General features: G+C 52.6%; 1 protein-coding gene across 1 annotated transcript in view; it reads right to left on the reverse strand.

The window, feature by feature from the left end:
• Positions 1–15,304: 15,304 nt before the first annotated feature.
• NDNF (neuron derived neurotrophic factor) overlaps positions 15,305–23,031 on the reverse strand; it is a 33,751-nt gene continuing 26,024 nt past the window's right edge. The window contains exon 4 of the mRNA XM_053658515.1: positions 15,305–22,861. Within this exon, the coding sequence (XP_053514490.1) occupies positions 21,468–22,861 (1,394 nt within the window). The 3' untranslated portion in view covers positions 15,305–21,467. The remainder of the gene's footprint in view (positions 22,862–23,031) is intronic.

Consider the following 23,031-nt stretch of genomic DNA (forward strand, 5'->3'; position numbering starts at 1 on the left):
GGGTAGAAAGAGGATTATGGTCCACTTCTGTTGTGCCAAAATGAGCAATCCCATCTATCCTGACACAGAACCCCCTCATGCACCTAACAGAAAGACGACGAGAAACTTGGAAACACACAAAAGACATTGCCGGCCTGGTGCGTGCTGTCTCAGATACATCCAACTCTGCAGCAGCGAGGGCCAGCATACAGGCTGCTTCTGTTAGATGTAAAAATGCCGTGCCCAGGGGTTGGGGCCAATAACCTCAAGAGTCAATCACCCCGTAAGATAGTAGCCGGTTTAGCATCTAACCTAGAAATTTTTTTCCTAACATTTCTTTTTAAAATTTCAGACAGCTAGTTCATAAATGTCCTTTGAACAAATTATAACATTTCCCTGGTGCTTTATTTATTAATGAGTTAAATAATATCTTTGATATGCATTTATATTATATTTGCCTGATAGTATAATTTTAATTTGTTTGATAATTATTATTGTACATTTAAAATAATAAAAACCCATCCTGGCTGGTATAGCTCAGTGAATTGAGCAGGGGCCTGTGAAGCAAAGGGTCACTGGTTCCATTCCCAGTCTGGGCACATGCCTGGGTTGCAGGCCAGGTCCCCAGCAGGGGACACATGAGAGGCAAACACACAATGATGTTTCTCTCCCTCTCTTTCTCCTTCCCTTCCCCTCTCTCTAAAAATAAATAAATAAGCTATTTAAAATAACAATAATAATAATAACTCCAAACAACAAAGCTATCGGTGCATGAACTTAGTGCAGAATTGGCATTTTGAAGAGGCCTCTAGGGTCCCCTATTCTATTTTTCTCAATTCCAGTTGATGCTCTCAAGGCACAATCACGAGGGAAACTGACACATCCCTGCCTCCCCCTCCATCCTCACGCCAAATAACCCGCTGATGCCGAGGGCCCTACCGCCCTGCATCTCACCGACACCACACAGGCCAGAGCCCCCACCGTCTCTGCATGAGCACCATGTACGGCGGCCCCTAACTGGTCCCCTCATCTCCTTCCATACCTGTCTCCGTCTGTCTGTCTGTCCTGCACATAGCAGCCAGGGTGCTGCCTTACACACACTTACCTGGATACGGCGCTTTATGTTCAAAACAATTCCTCGGCTTTCTGTGGCCCACAACATAAACTGCAGGGCCCAGCACAAATAACCCCCCTATCTTATTACAAAATCACAAGCACATGATTCTGTAGCATAACAATATTGCACTCAAGCACACCATGTGACATTTTAGGTGAAATGTTCAAATTAAAACAATACATTGTCACACCCATATCACCCTACCGACTGCGCTCAAGCAGGCCTCACTTCTGCCGGGCCCTACAGTTCGGCACCAGCCTAAGGACCCTGCGTGGATATGCCCAGGCTCTGTCTCGCCGGCCACACCTGGCTCCTGCCTCTCCATTGGATAGGTCAAGGGTCAGCACCCCTGCTCTAAAGAGCCCGAGAGTATTTTAGGCTTCCAAGCCATACAGTCCCTTTTGCAATTACTCTGCCCTCCAGATGCAAGAGCCGTCCCCAGCCAATCCTACTCGAACTCCTAAGGGCCTTTTTCAACATCTTCGAGTGTCGAACCTCCTCCTGCCCCGGGATCTTGGCATGCACCGCTGTGTCTCCGCCTGGAGCAGGTTCTTTCCCTCCTGCCTACTCTGAAACACAAACAGCTGACCACTAGTCAAGCACACGGGTGTGTAATTGCACATCCCCCGCAGGGGTCTAAATGGAATAGTGCTTTGTGCAAGCCTCGCTTCTGGAAGGTTCTGGATCAAGTTCTGCCCTCCTCCCCGCCCGGAAGGCATGGTCCCTTCCCAAAGACCCAGGGCAGACTGGGCGCAGGAGCCCCAGTGGACGCCAGACTGGGTGCGACAGGGCCTCGGGATGACGGTGATTCTCCGGGATGTCCAGGGGTGGGTGGCGTGGGGCCGGGACAAGGAAGCTGCTTCGCATGGGGTCTGAGCCCCTTCCCACAGCCAGGCTGATCGAAGTAACGCAGCCAGAATAACATGGTTTTTTTTTTCTTTTTAAAAACCACTCTTACTGTTTGAAAATAAAATCACCAGCTCCTTCCTGCAGATACAGGTAGAAGATGCTTCTTTGTGAAAATCTTTTTGAGGAAATCAAAGTCAAAACAAACATTAAACCAGCAAACAAGCAAACCCCCTTTGCAGATCAGGATTAAACGCTCCCTCACATCATCCCCCATTTGGTTTAGTTTTTCTGGCTGTGAGTCTCGGAGTTTCTGCTGCTCGTCCACGTGAGGTGGCGCCGGAAAAGCTGCCGCGACTCAGCAGAAGGCAGCTGCTCGGTGCTGCAATCTGGTCCCTGGCTGGAAATTAGGTCCTTGGCTCCCACACAGGAAGCGAAATGCTGTGTTTTCATCTGCTCATTGTTGCCATCCAAATCCCAGGCCACACACGGGAGAGAGACACTGCTTTGACTTCTATGCAGAACAGAAACCTGGTCTGAAATATGGCAGAAAAGATGCCCGCCCAGCTCTCAGAGAGGAAACAGTGGCTATTTCCCAGAGTCTCCAGTCCCTTGTCAGGGACTGGCCCACGAGAGGCTGGACGTTTGATCCAATAGCTTTGTGCCTACAGCTGGATAAACTGGGCAACTGCCCAGGGTCATGAATTCTTCGCCGGACAAAGGAAGCGATGCTGATGTGGAAACCAGACAGTGCTGGGTGGGAGCAAAGGCAGTGAGTAGGGCAGTGAGTGTCAGCAGGGACCGCTGGGGGACTGTCGGAGACAGAGGGCCCTGTCCCAACACTATCTCCGCTTTTCCTGCCCTTCTCAGGCGGGGGGCTGCCCTGTGCACCCGGCCCCTCTGCAGGCCTCTTTTCTGCTAAGTCTGACATCCTTGACTCTTCTCTCCCTTCACCTGTAACCTGTCACTGTGTCGAAGGGAAAAGAGCGCAGTAGACAAGTGCGACCTTTCCTGTCTGTCACTTCAGGTTCGTCTCCCGAATCAGGGTTGCCCCTGACCCACGGACTTCCAGTCTCCCTTTAAAAGTCGTCATGACCCTGACTTGCGACCATCTTTATGCTGCTGTGACTCAGGTTGGCACTTCGACCCTGGTGCCTTTATTCTTATCCTGTTTGCGTGATACTACCCACCCCTCGCTGCCTTCGAATTATGTTTCCTCCATAAAACTATTTTTTCTGGGGGGATGGGGTGAACTGGCCCTCGGCAGCACTTGGCCTGCTCCGGGTTACCCTCCTTCACTCCTCACGGGGCATCGGGGGGCCACAGGGCTCCAAACACCCCACGCAGGGCTTTGAACCCGGACAGGCAGAGGCCTTCTGCTCTCCTTCCAGAAGCACAGCTTGAGCCCAGATTCGCCTTCCCTGGAGACGCTGTGTCCTGTCGTTCACTTTGTTTCTGGCGGGACTCCGGGGAGGCAGGAACTGTGTCGTGACCTTGTCCCCAGACCTCAGCAAAGGCAGTGTGCCTTTTTCTTTTTTAATTTTGGTAAAACACACATAACATTCAGCATCCTGACTTTGTGCCCACTGAGCAAACGGCACCTCACCCCTGACACGTGGAGACGTCTCAACTGGAAGACTTGGCACCGAGCAGAGCCGGGCTGGGCTCGCCGACTTGTGCGGCAACTGTTTGATGGAGGCGCCAAGAGGAAGCACAAGTAACCAACCACGTGTCTCTATCCAAAGGCTTCGCCGAAAGCAGCATCCATTTTCCGGGTGACGACAGACGTCAGCGTCATCTTCAAACAGAGGTGGTGTCTCTCTCATGTCCCCTTTTAACTTGTTTTTTTGTTGCGGCCAATATAAAAGGGTTTTCTGCCACTGATAAGGCGGCGACTCAAACCGCAGTGGCTGTCCCAGACGTGGCTCCCAGACGCTGCTCAGAGCATGTGGTCTGCAGCCACCGAGGCAGAAAACACGCTCCCTGAACCAGCGGGAGGACTTCCGGGAGCAGGGCCAGCCAGGGCTGCGGCTCTGTGGCTGATCCGGCCACGAGAGACGGGCGTACTTTGTCCATGTACACACACGTACACACCTGCACACCTCAGTGATCTCAATACCAGCGCCAGTGAGGTCCTACGAGAAGGACAGTAGCGACTGGGCCTCTCACCAGTGTCGCCGGTGGACGCGAAAAACAATACAGTGTTTGGGACACTGCTCAGAAGCTCCTTCTAAAGTCAAACAAACTTACCCCATGGTCTCACAATACTCCTCTTAGGGCTTTACCCAAGATAAATAAAGACTTTTGTCCACAAAACATCTCAAATAGAAATGTTTATAACAGCGTTATTCATAATATCCGTCAAGCGGAAACCACCAGGTTCTCATCAACAGGAGGAGAGATCCGTGGTGTCTTCAGCCCCCGGGTGGGTCACTGCCGGGCGGCCGGGAGGAGCAGGGTGCTGCTGAGCACGGTGACGCGGGTGGATGTCCGACCCGTGACGGCAAATGCAGGGGCCCGACTCAGAAGACGACGTTCCTCCACGGCTTCATTTATATAAACTTGAGGGTGAAGAGTGCTAATCTAGGGGAAAGACAGCCCCCTGTGGCCTCCTGGGCCCAGGGGCAGGGGCAAGGGGACTTCCTGGGGTGCTGGAGATGATCTATGGCTCGATTGTGGTGGTGACGTTGGTGTGTAGTTCTACCGAACCTGGTAGAATTGAATGCTTCCAGTGAGTGCATTTTATTATCCTGAATTTGATCAGAAAAGGAAAAATAATATTTGGTTGCTGGTTTTATCTAGTGTTATATCAATAAAATACACCTATTCAGTTGTATAATATGACCTAATATATAAGGCAAAATTTTATAAATTTTGCAGTAGGAGGGGAATATCCTTACGATCTCAGGGTGAAAAAGGATTTCTCAAAACCGCAAACCTGAAAGCGAAAAGAACACGACCCGTCCACTCCTTTCAGCCCCAGGCACAGCTGGCCGGCCCTGTCCTCTGCACTCCGTGGTTACCGGCATGTTTTCGCATCTAAGGGAGGCTGTCTGAGTTTTCCGGACGAGCACAGTGAAAGTTTCACTTCTCCAAAGGTGCTACTGTTCCCCCCTCTCATTAACAAAGATGACTCTCAGCTTTCAATTTCCTGATGTCCAGGAGGCGCAGGGCCTGGGGCACTCACACCCTCGGAGGCGGGGGAGACCCCACTCGCTGTGGGGACGCGGGTCTCACGTCACATCTCCAACTGGATGGCACGTCTCCAACTGTCAATTTGTCCGGCAGTGAGTGAGGGTTTACTGGGGATGACAGCCTGAGCTCACGAGCGTGAGTGCAGTTTGCACTCAGAAGAAACAAGTTCATTTACGTGCACCCTTTCACCTCTGTCCTCTATGCACACAAACTCCTGTGCCCTGGTCTTTGGGGGAACAGCCCACTTTACGGAAATGGCTAATCCTGCCTCCTACAGCCATTGCCCCACTTCCTCCCGAGTTCTCTTCGCCGTTTGCTCATCGCTTCCCTCCTGTCTGGCTGGTCTCTTCAACATGATCCCCTCCCTGGGTTTTACTTCTTTCAACAGCAAATCCAAAGACCTACATCCAAGATTGCTCTCTCCAGCAAAGCTTTCATTTAGAATGGAAGGGCAGATAAAGTGCTTCTCAGATAAGATCAAATTCAAGGAGTTCATCATCACCAAGCCCTTATTATATGAAATGTTAAAGGGACTTACCTAAGAAAAAGAAGTTAAAAAAGATGAACAGTGAAAGGACAGCAAACTCACAGTTACTAACAACCACACCTAAAACAAAAGCAAGTTAAGAGGACAGCTAGATCAGGAGCAGAATCATAGAAATGAAGATCACATGGAGAGTTAGCAACAAGGGAGTGAGAGAAGGAGAAGGGGGGAAGAAGGTACAGAAAATAAGTAGCATAGACGGTAGGTAGAAAATAGATAGGGGGAGGGCAAGAATAGTAGGGGAAATATAGAATCTAAAGAACTTGAGACAGGTGGTCATAAACTAAAGGGGGGGTATGGTGGGGGAGGGGTGTGCAGGGTGGAGGGGAATGAAGGGGGGAAATAGAACCGTAATGGCATAATCAATAAAATATATTCTTTAAAAAACCTGTTTCTCTCTACCCCATTCTACCCAAACAAGCAAATGAGAAACAGCTTCTTCTTGCTAACCCTTAGACGTCCTCACCCCCGCCCTTCTCCGCACAACTCTTTAACATCAGGACTTTCGTACGCCTGCCCCTCTCTCTTATTCTGCCATCATTGCCTCCTACTCCTACTCCTACCCTGAAGTTGTACTTTTCAAGGCCAACACAAAAGGAACATTGGAAATGTCACCCGCACGCGCCCATCTGCCCTGCAGCAGCATGAGTCACTGCCCTCCCCCGCACTCCGTTCTCTCTCCCCCCTTGTCCTGCCATGTGCTCCTGGTCCTACCCGGGCGATACGTTCAGCCAGTGGAGCTCGCTCTTTCCCATCAACACTGCTTCCCAGGCTGGTCCCGCGGATGCTCTCCGTGATGGAAGCGGCCCTTGCAGGGAAACCAGCGAGTTCGGGTCGTCACCCCTCCCCTACATGGACGCCCCCTGAGAACTCTCCCGCCCTACGGCCCTTCCTTCGTTCCATGTTTTGTTTCCCTTCATCGTTTCTGGGCGAACACCCTTCCTTTAGTTTGGAGGTGATCTGGACGCAGCAGATACCTCACTGCGGCGTGTCTCTCACCAAAAGCCTCCGACATGTTGCGTGTGATGGGCAGACAATCACGGGCCATCCTAGCAAAAATAAATGTCACCGCAGCGTGCAGTGAGGCAGAATGGCATGTCTGGTTCCCCCTCGCAGGCGTGCCAGGGCTCTCTGCTGTGCTGCCACACACATCGGTGAGGTACGAGTGTGCACACACCTGAGGGGGGCGTTCTCCATCCCTCACAAAAACTGGGAGGCCCGTGAGAAGACTCACGTCACGCTGCGCGATGGAAAGACTTCATTTCCCCAAAGGGAGTCTAAATGTGGCGGCCCCCCATTTAAACCAACCACCCTATTCCGTGTTCCTGCTTCGGGATGTAGGGTTGAGTCAGTCGTTGCTGCAGAAAAAGTTAGTTACGGCCGAACAGAGAGCAACAAACAAAAGTCGCCACTTGACTCCCAAATTCTAAATCAACTTTTAAACTCCAGCTCTGAGAGAATAGGTTCAAAGAAGAGGTTTTTCAGTGTGAAAAGCCCGAAGTGTGTGAACCAACAGCTGTTGCACCAGCGAACTGAACACAGACAATGACCGGAACCGAAATGATTTCTATTCATGTAACGGCTGCTGTGTCCCGGCCATGAAAGAAGACTCAGAACACAGCCGGGCTGTTCTGGAAGAGCAGGCGGAGTCTTCCTCACCTCTGGCCACAGACCTCCCTACCTGGCGAGCAGTGTTTATCCAGGTGCCACAGGGGTGCATGCGTGTTGGGACACCCGCTGCCGCTGCCCAGCCAAGGACGACCAAGGGCTATGTGGCTATCGGAGGCAGTCCTCGCTCCTGCCTTTAAATTCATTTTGGAGCGACTTCGAGAGAACTTGCAATGTTACTGACAACGTCTCCCTGGGTCAGAAAGACATGTCATTCCTTGTCTTCCCCAACTCAGTGAGTGTCCCTGCGCTGGGCTTGGAGCCGGGGCCTCGCTCCCTCAGGCACCCCTCCGTGTCCCTCTGAGGGGCCCCCCCGTCCCTGCTTTGGGAGGGGTTCTGAAAGTCACAAGCCCTCACGCTGCACACACAAGGCATTTGTGGGTGTCAGACCACCACAAGGAAGGCGCCCACACAAGGAGTAGCGTCTGAGTAGGGCACGGGTCACGGGAGCAGGAGGGGCTCAGTGACTGGTCTCGTCACTGCTGGCAGATTCCTCAAGTGGAATCGAACAGTTTGGGCAAGGTTAGCTGGGAAATCTGAAAGTCACAACAGACCAAGTGACAGACCAACTCCTACAGCCGAATCGCTGGATCCAGCACCGTTCTCAGCTCGGGGGACCAGGCTGCAGAGAGGTCAGAAGCAGGGCCTGGATCCGGTGAATCCAAGCCCCCGAGGGCCCAGTGAACGGGGCTGAGCCATCTGGGGCATTACCTGAATGGCTCTTAAATGTTTGTCATCGGGACCAGGTGCAGGGATGACCAGCCCGGTGACCCATTAGACCCCTCTCCCCGGGTGGTAGAGAAGGGCTCAGACTACTGAAAATGATGTCCAGGCGTGACAACGTACTGATAAAGCTTTTCTCTTTGTTGGCAGTTCTGGGGGTTAACAAAGTACAGTGACAAAAGTCAGAGTAGCCACAGAGAAAGGGCAAACAGGACAGTGCCGAGAGCAGAAGAAGCACCTGGTCGCCTCGGCGACGGTGGGGCTGCCCACTTGGTGTCGTCAGCAGCTCACCCTAGAGGTTCTCAGGCTGGCAACTGTGCTCCGAACTCTTCTGTCTCTGGAGGATTCTAAAGAAGCCTTGGCTTAAGGCCTCTCGATGAGATGGACGCCCAATGGTCCCGGGAAGATGATCGTGTGTTTTAGATTAGAAACCTGAACTCGAGCACCGGGGCCTGGGTGCTCACGGCGGCCCCACCGTGAACGCCCCCCGACAAGGCCTCTGATCAGCCCCGCAGGGCGGCCTTCCCCTGGAAGACGGGTTCTCTCCAAGTCAGACGTTCGAGCAGGGCGCTCGGGGGGAGCTGCTGCGTCAATGTGAGACGGGACGAGCAGGCTTCCGAGGCCGGCCTGGACCGCAGGAGCTGGCCACAGGGGCCGGCGGCGAAGTCCGAGCTACGTGGGGCGGCCTCTTACTAATTAATTCATAAGGCGAAAGCTGACGGATGGTCTAAGTAGTTGACCTCATTGTCCCGAAAGCTGAGGAAATCCCAAAGGCCAAGGGACGCTGGGTGTCTCTGAAACTCACGCTGACCATTGGAGAGTGTTGTTTATTTGCTTTACTTTCCCTGAGGACGGAGGAGGAAGTCTCGGTTAGTAAAAGCCAAGGCTTTGCAGAGTTAGTTCATCGATAAGGGTCTCGGTGAAGCCTGTGACCTCTCGCTGGGGCGATGGGTTAGATTTCCCCGTAACAGCAATTAAAATGTTGAACAAACTTTCAGGCCCCCAGTCTTCCTTCTCAGCCACAAAACGCCAGCGCGTCCCGAGAATGAACAGACATGACCAGCAGATGCACACACGGGCAGATGCGTGCCGCCCACTTGTGGGGTGACAGAGTCGTGACAGAGGAAGCTGAGGCTTTGACCCCACCCACATGCTGTTGTTGGATGGTGTCCAAGGCGTGCCCCGGAAATATCCTTGGAAATACTCTTAAATACCCAGCCGATGGTGCTTCAATGTCATGGCCAATTTAGGCATATTATTACAGGTTAAGTAATGAAACACTTCTCCCAAAATCCACCAGATTACTTGCCTAAGCAGGGGGCGGTTTTGTGAATGCAACCATGAACTTCAGCAGTGTCTTCTCTCTGAGTCAAGGGCGTGTATTTGGGAATGATCCTTAAATCCCTCCAAGATCTTCCTCTTTGAAGCGGCATGTTGTGTTTCTGAAGCAAAGCTCCAGTACTAATTTTAGTTAAATGTCGATGAGTTACTTAAAAGGTGCCCTGATGAATCAGCCCACCCACCAGAAATCCAGATACGTGGTCGCGCACCTGAAACTTGACTGCGTCAGCCAAGAGCATCACAGGTTTTCTGACGTGGGTTCCACATAGTACACTAATGTATATTAGATACAATGTGGCCACTCCACAGATTCTAGTCATCATCTACCACCGTGCAAACACATCACAGTATTACTGACTATATTCCCCGTCCCCATTCCCCCCATCCCTGCCCGCCCACCCCTCTGACAACCAGCAGGATGGCCAACTTCGCCTGCCCCGGCTGCCTTCTTCCACGCACAGGGACCCAGCGGCCGCCTCCTCGGCGGGGAGGCTGCCGGGGCCCTGCTCTGCCGCCCGTGGCTCGCTCTTCCTTTGGAGCACGCAGGGAGGGAGAGGTTCCGTGTCTGCGCCAGCTCCCGCTGGCTGGCCCCCTCTGCCTTGAGCTATGGCTAGCAGCGGGCTAGTTCCACCCGGGCTCACAAACAACGGCCCCTCGTAATTTCACGCAGTCATGATTAATGACGCCTGCTCCTGGCGGCACCTGGGGAGGAAGGTGTGGTCAGGGCTGGTTTTCCAAAAGAAAGTGGTCTCTGGGTACGCCTGCAGTGTCTTAAAGTGCAGCGAGACGGAAAACCGATTTATGGGCCCACCTCTCATTTCAACGTTTTTACTGCAAATCTAAGTGCGGTCGGTTTCTGAAGCAAAGCTCCATGTCGGGGCTTTGAACAATCTGTTGTTGTGAGCTGGAAATACATACAGGAATAGAAGCACAGACTCCTGGTCACTCCTACCATTTAAGTCCCAAGCTTGTATTTGTGTGGGGTTTTGATCTTTGAAAATACTCCAGAAAAGTAAGGGTGACTGTGTGACTATCGGGCCAAACTTCATAACTAAGTTTGACATTGAACGGCGGAGCTGAGACAAGGAAGGCATTGAAGAGAAAAGGCTTCTGAGTGGGAATCAAGGAACAGCCGGGCCACCGGCGGCACCCATCGCTCGGAGCCTGTCTGTTTCACCGTTCAGCCGACTGCGTTTGACCAGATGGGCGGAGAAAGCGCTTCCAAGATGAACTGACAATGCGCTCTCTGACTCTGTGGTTTTATGACTGCTGGAAATGACTCGGTGCGGAGCGGTGAGATGGCTTCCCTCCTGCTTTTGCACGGCCCACCAGGTGTACTGCCTGCATCTCATCCTCGGGGCCCATCTGCTCCGAGACGGGGCCCTTACCTACACTGCAAATGTGCCGGGTCACAGACTGAGTGCAATAAGTTGGGGCTGAAACGGCGGGGCATTACATAAGCTTCTCAGCACGGGCGTGGACCGAAGAAACCAGTCACAGAAGTGCAAGTCGTGACACTGAGCAGAGACCCAGGAGAGGGACATTCTTCCTCTCCCACAAGCAGCCGTGTTGAGCCGGCAGGAGACAGAACATAACGTTCAGACAACACATTTAAATGGCCAGGTTGCCAGCCCCGGATCCACAGGTGATTATTCACACTCACCTCCTCTTCCTTTATCGAAGTGGTAAATCCTCCTGGTCGTTTGCTGGTACAGGTAAGGGGAAGTCATGGGATCTTTACAGTCGCACAAAGCACACGCCTTCCAGGCCCCTGGCACAGCTGTGTTTTCCAAGGACTCCATTCTGGTTTGCACGTAGCCGCAGACGAGACTTTTGAGAAAAGCTCAAGCTGACAACAAAGAAAACACGTGAAAGCTAAGGTTTTCTTATCTGCAATCAGGGTTCATCTCTGTGCAATTTCCTCTTCTGACCCCGAAGTCTGCACCGTTGTCAGGACCTTAAGTTTATTTACGGCCCCTGCTTGGACTCCGGCCCTTGGGAAGCCTGGTACCAGGCCTCCCTGTGCACCGCACCACGGTGATAAAAGTCGGCCCGGAGCAGCCATGGAGGGGGGCAGCTGTCTCCACTCTGCTCTGCGTGACCTAGCAACAGCCCAGCAACAGCCCACACGCAGGCTGGCCTTCGTGGTGGGCCTCTGCCCCAGAGGGAAATCTGAAGGTCGGTCCAAGGACATGCACTTTATGGCTCTGCCCGTGGACACCGAAGCAAGCATTCAAATACAGCCTGGCAAAGTGAACATGGGAAGAAGCGGCCAAGGTCAAAAGAGGTCAAAACCAAAAGGAAGATGGTGTCCCCAAAGCACAGTTTTCAGCTTCGCCGCTGGGTCTGCCTTCCAGGCTCCTGCCAACCAAGGGAAGAAAGTCAACAGAACACGGGAGTTCCCACACTCCTGAGTCTCTGGTGCTATGACTCCAAATCTCATAGAAAACTCCCCCGACTCCCTTAACATTTTTGACTTAACATTCGTAAAATTTTCCCAAACAACGGTCTTTGCCAAAACTTGAATATCAAATATTAAATATGGCAGAGTAACACCCTTAAGAGGCTATTGTGTTTAGTAGCATCTTTTATCCGTCAAAAATGAGGAGGAGATGTTCCCGTGGGTTTCTGAATTCCATTCGCTTTGTTAACACAGCCTGGCAGCCAGGGGACCCTGACAAAATTTGCCCTGTGACAAACCTACACAGTGACCCAAAAGGAGTGACAAGCCACGCTAATGAGAAAATGATGTGAATGGCCAGCTCTCTGCTCTTCCCACAAGGATTTTTAATTACAGAGAAATCAGCAGCCGTGCCCGGGGTTGCCCAGGGGCACTGGCCATGCAGAATGACACCTTGGAGGGGGGTGAATTTAAAGTAAATGGGCTGGAAATACTGGCGTTCCGAGTGCTCAGCAACCGCACACTGGGGGAACACGCGGCCCCTCGTCCGGACTGTGCTGACCCCAGGCTTTGTGGCGGCTGATTCCGGGGAGGGGGCCCGTCCTTGCAATCGATCCCTGATCGAATGGGAAAATCGTCTTTCACAGAGACCGCCTGTCCCAGATCTGGACAAACAGGGTCACGGTCAGCCCGGGATCTCGTGAGCAGTCACCCGCTTTCCCCACTCTTGAAGTAAATATCCACAGGGCTCTCTGACTTCCTGGAGGAATGTATTCCTCCTCAGTGCGGTTGCATTTTTGTGCAGCTCGATTCATGCAGGGTATTTCAAATGCAATTTTTTCTCAGCTTAAGGGGGCTTCTATCTTTTTCTCTTCCTGCTCCCTTCTATAGGAAGTTTATAATATTAGATAAACTACTTAAATGTACTCAGATGAATCAGCCCACCCACGAGAAGTCCAGACACACTGCCCAGTGCCTGAAACTCCGCTGTGTCAGCCAAGGGTGTCCCAGGTTTTCTCCAACGGGCTCAGCCAGTGAAACAGTGCAAAACCCAAAGGAAAAGAGAAGCTGCGTTCAGCTTTTGTGACTGACAGTAACCCCTGAACTTGAATTATGACATTTGTTGTTTATGTGAATAATGGGATGCACTTGGCTCCCTGTCCGAATGTCCTATTACACAGTGAACACGAAAGACCACCACTCCTGTTGAAGGAAGGAGCGAACTAGTTCACCAACAAGGAGTGTGGCAGGCGTGGCCCCTCACTCACTCGGGACCTTCCCCCCTTGGGGACAGGCAGCAGTCCACGCATGGCAAGGCCGCATGGCACCACAAGGCTCCCCACTCGGGACAGTGGCCTTGGGAAGGAGGGAGGCCCCGTCTGTGCATTGGAGTCAGACTTGAGTTCAAGGCTTGGACCTGATGCAACTGATGCAAGGTGACCAGCGTTAGAAACATTTCCTTTGAACTCACATTGGAACGGCGTTATCTGGTCCCTAGAATCCCATGTGCCCTGATCCCTAAGCCAAGTCCCATATTTCAGGGTGAGCCCTCCAGGATGGAGACGGAGGGGGCAGCAGACAAAGCCTGGGAGCTTCCGGCGTGTGAGAGAGAAGGCCGTTCTGACACTGGTCACCGTTGTGTGGCTGGAGGGTAGGGACCTGCGGTGGGCTCTGCAGGAGGGGACCCAGGGGGCTCAACTCCAGACACAGCAAAGGACAGCAGGGCTTTGGGGCACAGAGCAGGTGGGGACAGGGTCTAGGAGAATGCGGTGTCCGTGCTAAAGGTGACTGGCAGCTTCTTGCCGAAGGCAGGTGGGGTGAGAAGAAATGACCTGGGGCTGGAGGGGATTCGGAGTTTGGTCAAATGTTATCAGCTCGCCAAGGTTGGGGGTGCTGGGTGAACCAACAGGGCTGTGGTCCAGCACGGCCAACGCTGACGGTCAAGGTGGGGACGATGTGCCGGGGCTGATGAGGGCTGGGCCACAGACAGAAAGCGCATGTGCAGCAGTGCATGTGGGGTGGGCGGGGCTGAGGACGGCGTCACGTGTGACTGGTGGAGCCACCACCCGCGCTCCGTCTGACGGGCACGTCTAGGGAGGACTGATGTTTAACACAAAAATGAGATCAAGCTCTCCTGGAGTGGGGGCCACGCTAGTCAGTTCAATGAAAAAAAAAAACAGTTGCAAAACCGTGTATTTAGTATAATTCCACATTTGATCAAAGTGAGGAATAATAAATATGAGTCCATGTGCAGGGAAGAAGCTCGGGAACATAAACTGAATTGCAAGTTTTCTTTGGCAAATGAGTTGGAGTGAAGGCTCAAGTTTCATGTTATATGTTTCACTAACGCAGTTTTTAAATTAACGTTACTTTAGGAATTAGGAAAAAGTATTTTTAAAGTGGAAGAGGGGTACCAGGGTCCTGATACCTGCTTCCCATGGTCCAGAAAACAGTTTCCCCCAAAGTAGCCGCGTCAGCTGACTCACTGCCTCCTGGGCCCGCCTTCATCCGGTCACCAGTGCACCTGCCCCAGGCCAGGCACGCGGTTCCCCGAGTGCAGCCTGGGGCTCGGGCCAGGGCTGTGGGTATGTTTGAATGCCAAGAACACAGGAGGAACAAATATGGGAACAAAGGCGTGGTGAAGGGCATCAGAAAAGTACCAACAGCAGGTTCTTAACAAGCCAGCAAGCAAGAGCACAGGTCCAACAAACTTTCGAAGTAAATTTGTGCCCCAGATTCCATGGGGAGCATGGCTGGGGGGGGCCTTTCCCAAAGGCAGGGAGTGAGAACCATCCCACCTCTGGTTTGACCTTTAACCCTGGGCTGGACACTGGGCGGCACCTCTGATTAGCTGTGTGATGTTGGGGACGTTACCTAAGCTCTCTGACGTTTGGTTTCTTCATCAGTAACATGTGGGGAAGTATAGCACCTCCCTCATCAGGCTGTCCCGTAACCCACATCACACCTCAGTGCAGGACATAACTCCCAGCTCAGCGCCTGACACGTGATGAAGGCTCAGTAACCATCTGCTGTTCAAATTTTTTAAAAAAGTGACAAAAGAAGGCAAAACAGAAACAAAACCAGAAATAACCACTGACAACCCTTAATAGGCTAACATAACATAAAAGCATTTAATAAAGGTTTATTGGCATCTGATCACATGTGAACATCACAGCAAACTCTATATGATAATCAGGTACCAAGCACGGTGGGTGGGGTGGAGTATGAGACACCATTAAAATCGAAATTGTACACAATCAATTTGGCGATACTTTGTGGACTATTTTTCTTGTTTCTGCCCCTCCATCTTTGTCCACACCAACAATAACTTGTTTATAAATGTCCAGGCCAAGCTTTCAACGTATTTTAACTTCCCCCCACTTTTATCAATCCCCCCTCCTGTGCTCTGTTGCAGCGAAATTCTGCTTCCCTCGTAAGCACTAGGCTCATACCATGCAAGTGCGGGTGAAAAGAGGGCGCCCTGGAGCCAGGCGGCCCCGCTTCGTGCCCACCTGGTGACACCTGGGGCTTCTTTGTTCTTTGGGTTCTGCGTCTGTGCAGTGAGGATAACATAACTCCTGCATTTCAGAGTCGTTAGGATTGAGCAGCTGTAGCTCTCATGCCTGGCACTCACTAGCTGCTTTGCTTAGCTCCCTACTTTTCCATAAAGAACCTTAGTGTTCATCACCCTCCTCGTTTTACAAATGAAGCCACTCAAGTCGCAGGAGTTAAAGCCATCCACGGCCGCTTCCTGGGCCTCCACTGTCCACTGCTGTCCTTGCCCTTATTAGCTTGTTGAACTCCAATAGAGAAAACTCAGTGCAATCAAAAGGTATTCTTTCCCTGGTTCTAACATAGGTAAGCCGCCAACGCACTTTGAAAGCACGAGTGAGTTTTATGGGAGCTGCTGGGTAGTCTACGAATGGCCCAAAGTCCTCAGAGATATTGAAAACTGGAGTTCTCTTCTCCCGAGATCTCCACGGCAGGACATAAGCGTCTGTGTGCTTTGGTCCCTGGCGTGCCCGGTCGCAGAATTTATCCACACGGGACACCCAGCCAGGAATGGGCGTCAGGAGCAGCCAGGTTGGCTCAGCACCCAGCCCCCTGCCATTAGTTGACAAATACAACAAAACACACGCCACTTAAATGGGGACGCTGTGGTCCTGCCCTAATTTCCCATCTGTGTCCTCTTTCTCCGTGCCTGAAGATCACTCCCGGGTTACCCTCAAGAGCCCGTGACCGCGTGCATGATGGGAAAAAGCAAAATCGGGAAACCTGTCCCTTAGATGTTGGCCGCTTCAGTCGAGGCAAGTTCTGAAGCCCTGTTTGCTCCTGGGCAGCAGGTGTTCCAACCCACCACATAAAGCGGTCGGCCAACAGTCTGTGCTCTCTTTAAAAACATGTCTGTTCAGTGACATTTTAAAACTGGTTGGATTTTATTTGGTTACTTGAGAACTACGTATACTTGGTTTTTGCCCTCATTGGTCCACTTGCCTCCTTACCTGGCTTGAGCAGAGCTCTTACCACACCCAGAAAGAGCCGGAAACTTTCAGTGTTGCTACGGCGACTGCGGCTGTCCTGAACCCGGACACCCACGTTGGGAAGGGGCGGTCGCGGTGACGGGCGGCCCTGGACTGTCAGCAAAGTCCTGCTGCGGCTCACGCCCCGTCTGGCTGTCTCTGTGAGGAGGGCGCCGCGGTCTGTTAATTCCAGCCCGGGAGTCTGCGGACGGGCACGGGCTGGGTGGGGCAGACGCGGAGGCCTCTGGGACATTTCTGTGGTTCTCCGGGCTGAGTGGCTGCTTCCAGAAGCTGCCTGTTGACTGGGTGCTGCAACTGTCAGGCCTGCGCAGTGAAGGCGCTAACATATTCATCTTATTTCCGAGTTGTTTTACAGGAAGGGGCGAGACCGAACCTCTAACCCCACTACTGCTCACACACTCGATTCTGTTGATTGTAGACAATTTTTCTCAGACGCAAAACCCTGTCAGAGTTATAGCTGAATGTGGACATTTCATGGCCTTGTCAAGTACATATAACTGAAACAACTTATACATAGATTAGGTGTATAATACTGTGCTGCCCTATTTGTATAAATTGGGAGAATCACACGAAGAACTAACTCTGGACCAGACACAGGTGTTTGCTTATTTCCAAACTAGGGCCATTTGACTGGGCTGTTAATTTTGGCAGGTTATTAACACAAGAAGAGGGAGGTGGCAAACACTTTCTAACTGCTGCTTAGAAGCCACCATTTCGGACGATCATTCTGCACTCAAAAGCAAAGCAGCACATTCGTCCCATCTCAGCTGTAAGAAGGTCGTCTTTCTAGATGGTTCCAACTGGACCTCATCGCCCACAGCAAGGACCCGCCCACTCTGATGTCTCTATTTTGCACCTTAGTCTCCAAATAATTGCCCCCAAACCGGAAGTCACAGGACACCCCATGTCTGAGGAGCCTCCCATGTCCCTCACTCAAAGCCTCTGGCTCTCTCTTTCTAGCCAGTTCCAGGAAACCCTTACCCTTCCCCGTGGCCCACTGGGAGGATGAGCTACGTTTATCCATTTCCAGTTTTGATGGGTCTTTTTCTGGGACCAACCCTCCCTGCACCAAGCTCTGCCCCCAACACAATGGGGAAGCGGCTGACCAATGGTAGGGGGCCGAGGGCTCCACCCAGGGCCTGGCCGACCTCGGAGATGGTTGTTTTTCTCTGGCGGTGACCAGTCGCCTCCTTCGAATGAATAGTCTAAAACATCTTTGAGAGTGGTATAAGGGAGGTTATGACTAGCCATTCTAGTTAACTTCCTCTTTAACCTTTGATGACTGAGTTTGTTTCTCAAAGGTTGAAGGGGCAGAAGGTACATGAGCAGAAATGAAGGAAATTTGACCCAGACTCACAATCCACCATTCCCAGGAAACCGAGGGTCTCTCACAGTGTTAACAGACGGTGATTACGGTGACGTTTTCCAGGGTAAGGTCGGGTGTAGAACAGATTCCCAAAGCTTTGTAAAATCAAGCCCTATTTGATCTCAAACGCCGGTTAGGGAAAGAAATGAGATAAAACTAAACTTTCCCCCATCTCCCCTCTCTACCCCTCTTTCTTCCACTTTTCACCTTCAAACTAACAAAATCGCCCCAAGTCCCAACTCACAGTTCATTTTCCAGCCGACAGTCTCTGGGGACAGCACAGCAGTGAGTGTGCCCTGGTGCCCCCAGGTCCCTCCCCTCGGAGGAGTGCCCAGGACGCCCAGGCCTGCCAGCGGTGGCTTTGCTGGCCGGGGGACAGACCCCAAGGTGATGCTTGCTGATGTCCCTGGTTTCACATGGTGTCACCCCTCTTCTCCTAGTGTCTCCGTATCAGAGAGAGAAGGCAGCGGCCGCAGGAGCTCCACGTCCCCGAGTTCTTCCACTTCGGGGCTGGTTTTGTGCACTCTGTGTTGGCGCCAGCCCCTGAACAGAGGCAGAGACGTACGCGTGGGGTGACTCGCCATGGTTTCCTGAAGTGAACCGGGAGCCCAGAAATCTGGGTTCTGGTCTCACTGGGCCTCAGTTGCCCATGTCAGAAAGGAGGCCATGTCCCGGGTGGTCCCCAGAGGGGCTGGCTCAGCACTGAGAGAGACGCCAAGGGGCTGCAGGGTCGTCAGGTCTCCTGACTTGTACCTGAAACTGTGTGTGTGTCTCATGAAGGTGCCTGGACGCCCCCCCCGCCACTGTTAAGAACCATTCAGCGTCTTTCAGACCCCGAAGATCATCTGAGTGATGAGTTTACTGCGGTCAGTCCATTTGGCTTTGCAGGATTCCAAAGTCACCATTTTCTCAAATGTATTCCAAGTAGCAAAAACACAGGGTGCTTACGTCTTTCTGGCCCCAATCCTTTGAAGCATGCCTAAAAATTTATCTGGACACTGATGATAAAGTAACTTCACCAGGAGAATTATCTGCTAGAACTCTTATAGATTCTGAATAGTTTAACAAATTATTTAGCAAATACAGGGCTACCATTTAAGCAACTGACTAATGATCCTGTAGCCTCAGGTTTGCGTGTGCATAAACCTAGATTAGAATATTTTGTGTCTCTAAAAATAGCCATACAATTTTTTTTCTTACAAGTTTGGAGTTATTCGTTGTAGGTTATACACAGAATCTTAAGGAAATCCAAAATGGTCTTTAAGAATGAGTTGCTTTAAAACCACCAATGGAAGTTTGTTTCCTTTTGGAAAATAATCCACAAGTTAACCCCCCACACACACCGCCTTACCCCGAGAATTGGTGATTTATACTCAGGCGAGGACTTTGGGCAATTCCACCACTTAATCGGTTTCAACTACGAGAACTCCGTTTTCACTTCTCTGGTCTTCCATTGATGTTTGCACCTGAAAAATGAAGATTGTGAACTTGAACTATGTGTGTTCAAACTCCTCCTCCTCAGTGATGCTCTGGGAGTCCCAACAGGGACTCCCAACACCCCGCCGTCAGCACAGACCCCTAGAGCTTGAAGGACACTCGGTGGTGCTTCTCCGCAGCTGCTGCTCTCCGGTCCTTTTGTTCATTAACGACACGTCTTCTCTCTTGTCCTCAGTTCACCTGAATGCCCCCAAACCTGAACACAGTAGTAAATGAGGGAGACTTATTTTTATAGCTTTTTTTCTCTTTATGAGTGACAGCACTTTCACAATGTCTTTAATTTTTCCTGTAATTTTTAAAAGCCCAATTTCCCTGGTACACCTTGAAAGGGTTCTCGGATTTATCCAGACTCTGCGGAAGCCACAGTCACAGGCGGCTCAAAAGTAGAGACTCGGTGACGAGGACTCGGCCTGGGCCCCCGGGTCTCTGAGTGTGAAGCCCGCCCCCCTCGGAAGCTGCAACGACTGGTTTGCCGCCGTGAACCCGGCACGTTGCTGCGCAGTAACACATTTGTGATGACGGAGAGAGTGGATCCTCCCTCGGAAGGCAGCTGATGACTCAGGGGCCACGCCTCCGGGATGTGCTCAGATTTACAGGGTTAGTGTCCACCCGCGTTTTCCTCGGGAAGTTACATGCCTGCTCTCATGAAAATCAGTTCAGATCTCATCGCTGTTTTGGACAGATGTGACGGGCTCTGGTTTGGATTCAACACTGACCAGCTGGACTTTTACGGGGGATATTTTCTCCCAGTGGCCACATCATCTGTTGAGTGACACCACTGACCCACCTGAGCCGTCGCGACCTGCGCTCCGTGGGAACGCCACCTGCCGCACCCCAGGTGAAGGGTGGGGCCAGCAGGCCCAGGACCGCGAGAGGTTAAGGGTTACACCTGTCCCTACTGCTGGTTCCAGAAACATTCTCTGAGGGTCACAGATTCCACCAAGAGCAACGTGTTCTAATAGAAGAGATGCTATAATGCCATGTTACCCAAATGTGTCACCACCCGACTTTACAAAAAGGAACGGGAGACAGGAGACAGTGACAGGTCTTCCTGAAGTCACATGGCTTCCACGACTGTAAGTTCCGGACTCTTCCGAACCCTGGTCCAGGGCTCTGCGCCACCGCACGGACAGAACCTGCGAGGAATGACGGCCCCCCGGGACGGCCCTTCCTGCAGAGCCCTGAGACGCGGTCCCCGTTCTTCTTGGCCTCGGTTCCAGCTTACACCCAAATTAGCTTTTAAAAATTCATGAAAATATCAAAGTTAAAAGCTCCAGACTGTTAATGTTACGAAACAGCAGCCTCTGTCGTTTTCTCGTTCCTAATCACAGTCAGAGGGAAAACATATGGACTGTCCTCTGCTTTGTGCTTAAAACAGGTGCTCGTCATTAAAGTGCAGGTTGTTCGGGATGATTCGTCCAATCTGTTCGAACAAGCCCACCAGGGCTCCCTCAGTGCTCACAGCAGCGAGCCGTTTGCCATCGAACCACAACAACAGAATGCCCACCTCCAGTGCCACCGGCCTTCAGGGAGAGACAGCAGGTCCTTTAACCATAAAAAAGGGTCAGTTCTGGCGCCGAAGTACAGAGAGGCGCAGTTGGACGGACGGAACATGGATTGAATACACCAAGGTAGCTGCTTGGGAAAATGAGCAGTACGTCATCTAGTATCTTTAATTTTATGTACATGAATATCATGTGTCGACTTTGTACATGAGATACATACCGCATTTCAACATTTTACTCAACAGGTAAGAATTTACAGTATCACTGACTAGAGAGCTGTCCACTTCGTATACTTAGATTAAATCTGCACTTTAACAGGAGAAGAATTTAATAGTTTACAATCATAGAAACACAGACATTTAAAACAAGACTTTATAAAATAATTTATATATATATATATATATCTTCTAGCATCTATAGAGAGGAATGATTTGCTTTTGTGGATGTGTGCAATGAATGGCATATTTTAACTTTTTAGGTAATAAAATAATTTAGGAGCGGTTCATGCAGTGGTCAAAGCAAGGGATGGCGGTTCCTTCGAGACGTCCTCTGTCTGAGACGTCAGCACGCTGGGCACACCGGAACGAGTCTCCCCCGCCCGGGGCACGCCATGGCCCACAGACACGCTGACACCCTTCCTTCCACAGCACGGGCGCCGGCCCCAAGGCCTCCCACCCGCAGGGGGCGCTGGCTCACTCTCCATCTCTCCTGGCAGTCTGCGTCCTGCACCTCTGCCCCAGGTCACTAGCAGAACCTCCTGGTTTTCACGACCTTGCTCTGGTACTTCACCGAGTGGCCCCCGTGCCCGACGACGTACACGTCCAGCAGGTAGGCTCTGCCCGGCTGGAGGCCTGTGATGGTCTCCGTGGTGACCGCTTTCTGCAGGTTCTGGCTGTGGAAGAACTTACAGAGGACCTTCTCCGACCTCTTCCTCGTGTCCGGTCCTAGACACTGGTTCTGCTCTCTCTTCTTCTGGTCCTCGCTGTAGCTGTCGTCCACCTCCTTCTTGTAGATGCAGAACTTGTTCCTGTCCTGCGTGCCCAGCCAGGCCACGGTGGCCGAGGAGCAGGTGCGCAGCCTGTCGAAGGCTTTGATCCTCGTGTCCTCGGGCAGCGAGGGGAAGGCGTGCTTGCCCGGCCGCGTGCTGGCCAGGACCTTCAACACGGACGCCCCTTTCTTGTTCCCTTTCAGGCGGACCAGGTACTTGGCTTTGGGCTTCCCCCGGAGCAGGAACTGCCGGATGCCCTCCACGTGCTGCGACAGGACCAGTTTCCCGTCTCTCCTCACCTGGACCTGCACGGCCCCCAGGCAGGAGTGGACGAAGAAGGTGACCTTCTGGTGGGAGGAGACGGGGGCGAACCGCAGGACCTGGGCTCCCTTCCTCTTCACGAACACGTCCGTCACCCTCCCGTCTTTCAGCTCGGCCGTCTTCTGCTCGGCCTCCCGCTTGGTCCTGGCGAAGGTGCCCACGTAGGCCGTGCTCAGGTTGCTGTGGCTGCTGGCCACGAAGACGTCGAAGTAGTACTGCGTGTCGGGCTTCAGGTCGGAGACGGTGAAGACGTTCTTGTTGCCTATGCAGACCTTCCGCACGTCGGCCCTGGGCCGCGAGGGGGCTGGCCGGCCCGGGCGGGGAGGCGGCTCGGTCAGGGGGCCGCGCTCCGCGCCCGGGCTGCCGGGCGGGAACCCGAAGTGGGCGAAGTCGAAGGGGCTGAAGTCCAGGCCGGGTTTCGGGGCCGCCATGAAGGCGTCGTCCAGGCTCAGCTTCGCCTCCACGGCGCAGAGGCTCTTGAAGTTGTGCTCCCTGTTGATGACCACGCAGTAGTGAGTGGGCTGCCTCAGCAGGGAGGCCGAGGGGCTCGGCTTCCAGGCCAGCGTGACCGTGGTGCGCCCCAGGGCCGTGACGTCCACGCGGGGGTCGTAGGGCAACTCTGGGTAGGGCCGGTCGGACTCGGGCGTGGTGGTGGCATAGACTTTGAAGTGCGTGTCCTTCTCCGTGGACAGAAGCTCCAGCAGGTACAGGCCGGAGGGGGAGCTGGACGACAGGAAGGACTCCACGTCGTTGCCTTTGTAGGAGAACAGCTCCGCGCCCGTCGCACTCGTCACCTGCTGCCTCTGCTGGTCCAGGGGCTCGGGCTCACCTGCAAGACAGAGACGGGCAGGGCCACCGCGTCAGGGCGGGGGCCGCGGTGGCCGGGCTGAGCCACTGTGAGCTGCTGCACGCCCCTCCACCGTGGAAACGACACCTGTGGCCCGGCAGACACGGGAAACGGGGGCAAGAGCCAGGCCCATCCACACCCACGGCCCACAG

The sequence above is a fragment of the Artibeus jamaicensis genome, unplaced genomic scaffold (assembly GCF_021234435.1).
Source record: "Artibeus jamaicensis isolate MK-2021 breed Jamaican fruit bat unplaced genomic scaffold, CSHL_Jam_final scaffold_537, whole genome shotgun sequence".
In the NCBI taxonomy this organism is placed as follows: Eukaryota; Metazoa; Chordata; class Mammalia; order Chiroptera; family Phyllostomidae; genus Artibeus; species Artibeus jamaicensis.